The following is a 2,500-nucleotide window of genomic DNA, read 5'->3' on the forward strand; positions in this document are numbered from 1 at the left end:
GTTTCTCTCCTCCTCCTCCCCCTCTCCTTTCTCTACCCTGCTTCCTCTCCTCCTCCTCCCCCTCTCCTCTCTCTCCCCCGCTTCCTCTCCTCCTCTTACTCTCCCCTCTCTCTCCCGTTTCCTCTCCTCCTCCCTCTCTCCCCTCTCTCCCCCGCTTCCTTTCCTTCCCCCTATCCCCCGTCTCCGCTCCCCCTCCCCCTTCTTCCCCTTCCCCTCCTCCACACCTTCCCCCAAACCCCCTCCCCTCTCCCCCTGTCCCCCTCAGATTAATAAAATCCCCAGGCGACAGCAATATTAAAGTCGAAAAAAAAACCGCTCGCCATGTTTGGTGTTGATCTTCCGAAAGATGTAGTTTTCACTCTGGCCATATTGATAGATGGCGGGGTGGCGGGCTCATGTCCTGAGTGGTGGTTTTTTTCGCGTTCTCACCCCGACGGGCAAAGACGGGGGGGTTTATTGTGGGGGGGTTTATGGGATTCGGTCCTCTCGAAATCCTCTTGGAAGTCCTCAAAAAGGAACGACGGGAAATGTCGGGATTCGTTTTTGATCTCGTCCTCTTCGGCGCGTTACCTCAACGTCGTGCGTGGAAAGAGAAATAGGGATTTTTTTTTGTAGGGAAAGGGATTTTTTTTAAGGGTGGAAAGGGATTTTAGGGGGATTTTTTTTGGGGGGGATTTGGGGAGGAAAAGGGGAATTTATTTGTTTCTGTTGGTTAATTTCTATTTGTAGCATTATTGATAATGAAAACTAGTCTTCCAATTTTTTTTGTTATTTATTTGTTTTTAGACATAGTATGTGATTTTTAATTAGAAATAGTCATTGGGCACGATAAATAAGCTTACATTTTTATATATCAGAAGATAACTATAATGATTTTTAAGGAAAATTATACAAAATTATACAACGCTACTGTTAAGACATTTTTCATATATTCAATTTCAGTGTAATTTTCGCAAAGGCTACAACAATTAAGATTAGATTATTTTTCCCAAAGTCTAGAAAATTTAGTGTATTTTTGGCAGAGACTAAAAAGAATTTAAATTAAAAAGGCCAAAAAGAATAAAAAACAAAACAAAACAAAAAAACAGACTAGAAAATTTAACATTTTTCGCAAAGACTAGAAAAATAGTCTAAACAGAAATAAACATTTGTTATTCCCTGAAATTAAGTGAATCTAGTCTAAATTCACATGATGCGTATGCATGTACACATTCTGTTGTACGTATATATAATGTATAAATGATTATGAGCTGACATTTTTTTCTGTAGTCATAGCAACAGGGAGAGCTTAAGAGGTAACATATTTAAGTTTTCAGAAAGCTAAGAAAATTATTTTTTCAATTCATTTATTTTTCACCGTTTGGATGAAAAACAAACAGGTTTTAGTAAGCAGACATATCTTTTGAATTTTTCTCTTTAATACAAAAAAAAAAAAAAAGAAGAATAAAATGTACGTGCATGGGTACTTTAGTGTTTGTGTTTATTATACAACATAGTGGTGTGTTTTACTTTAAACGAGGGTACATTTTGTTTACATGAATTATGTACACACATACACACAGGCACACACACACGCACACACACACACACACACACACACACACACACACACACACACACACACACACACACACACACAATTTTTACACAAAAACACGAGTTTAACGTAATGTTATACGAGTATATATATATATATATATATATATATATGTATATATATATATATATATATATATATATATACATAGAGTATATATGAGTATAATGTGATGTACAAACTATTTAACTATTCACAAATAACGTGAGGAGGCTTTATCTCTGTTGTTTGCTGTGGATGCCGTTAATAGACAAGAATTTACCTTATTTGGTCAGGGCCGTGCTGTAGTGCAGTGGATACCGTGTCGAACTCATGAGCAGTTGGTCGTGAGTTCGATTTCTAGAACCCGCTGCGGCCATTGTCACGTTGGTTCTCGAGAGCCGTGGCCTGGCGGGGAAGCGACCCCACAATCGACCAACCAGTAAATATATATATAGAATAAAAATAAAAATAAATCAAATAAAAAGCGGCTCACCGCAACTGACAGGGATGTCTCCTGTCAAAGGTTTCTCACTTCCCACCCCGTGAGAGAATTCGATTTTTTTTTTTTTTTTTTTTTTTTTTTTTTTTTTGACAGAAATCTCAAAAGACCTTTTCTTTCTCTTTTGCAGCCGTCGTGGATGAGGGGCAAAGAGTTTTGGGACACAAACTTCGAGAAGCGCTACCTCAAGCGAAGATCCAAATGGAAGAAACTCCCACTTAAGGTAAGTCTCCAAGTGTCTCGAAGTCTCGAGGTCTCTCGTGGATTCCAAGTCTTGAGGTGTCTCGAGATCTCGAAGTCTCGAAGCGTATCGATGCTTAAAGACTCGAAGTGTCTCGAGGTCTCGAAATATCTCGAGAACTCCAAGTGTCTCAAGGTCTCGTAGCTTCTCGATCCTTGAAGACTCGAAGTGTCTAGAGTTC

At 39.2% G+C, this 2,500-nt stretch overlaps 1 protein-coding gene across 1 annotated transcript in view; it reads left to right on the forward strand.

Annotated features, from left to right (window-relative positions):
- The window catches only part of alpha-Man-IIb (alpha-Mannosidase class II b), a 974,199-nt gene that overhangs the window by 435,392 nt on the left and 536,307 nt on the right, over positions 1 to 2,500 (forward strand). The window contains exon 3 of the mRNA XM_076184713.1: positions 2,209 to 2,301. Coding sequence (XP_076040828.1) covers positions 2,209 to 2,301 — 93 coding nt within the window. The remainder of the gene's footprint in view (positions 1 to 2,208; positions 2,302 to 2,500) is intronic.

This window comes from Oratosquilla oratoria, chromosome 1, assembly GCF_046742065.1.
Source record: "Oratosquilla oratoria isolate Oo_2021 chromosome 1, ASM4674206v1, whole genome shotgun sequence".
Lineage (NCBI taxonomy): Eukaryota > Metazoa > Arthropoda > Malacostraca > Stomatopoda > Squillidae > Oratosquilla > Oratosquilla oratoria.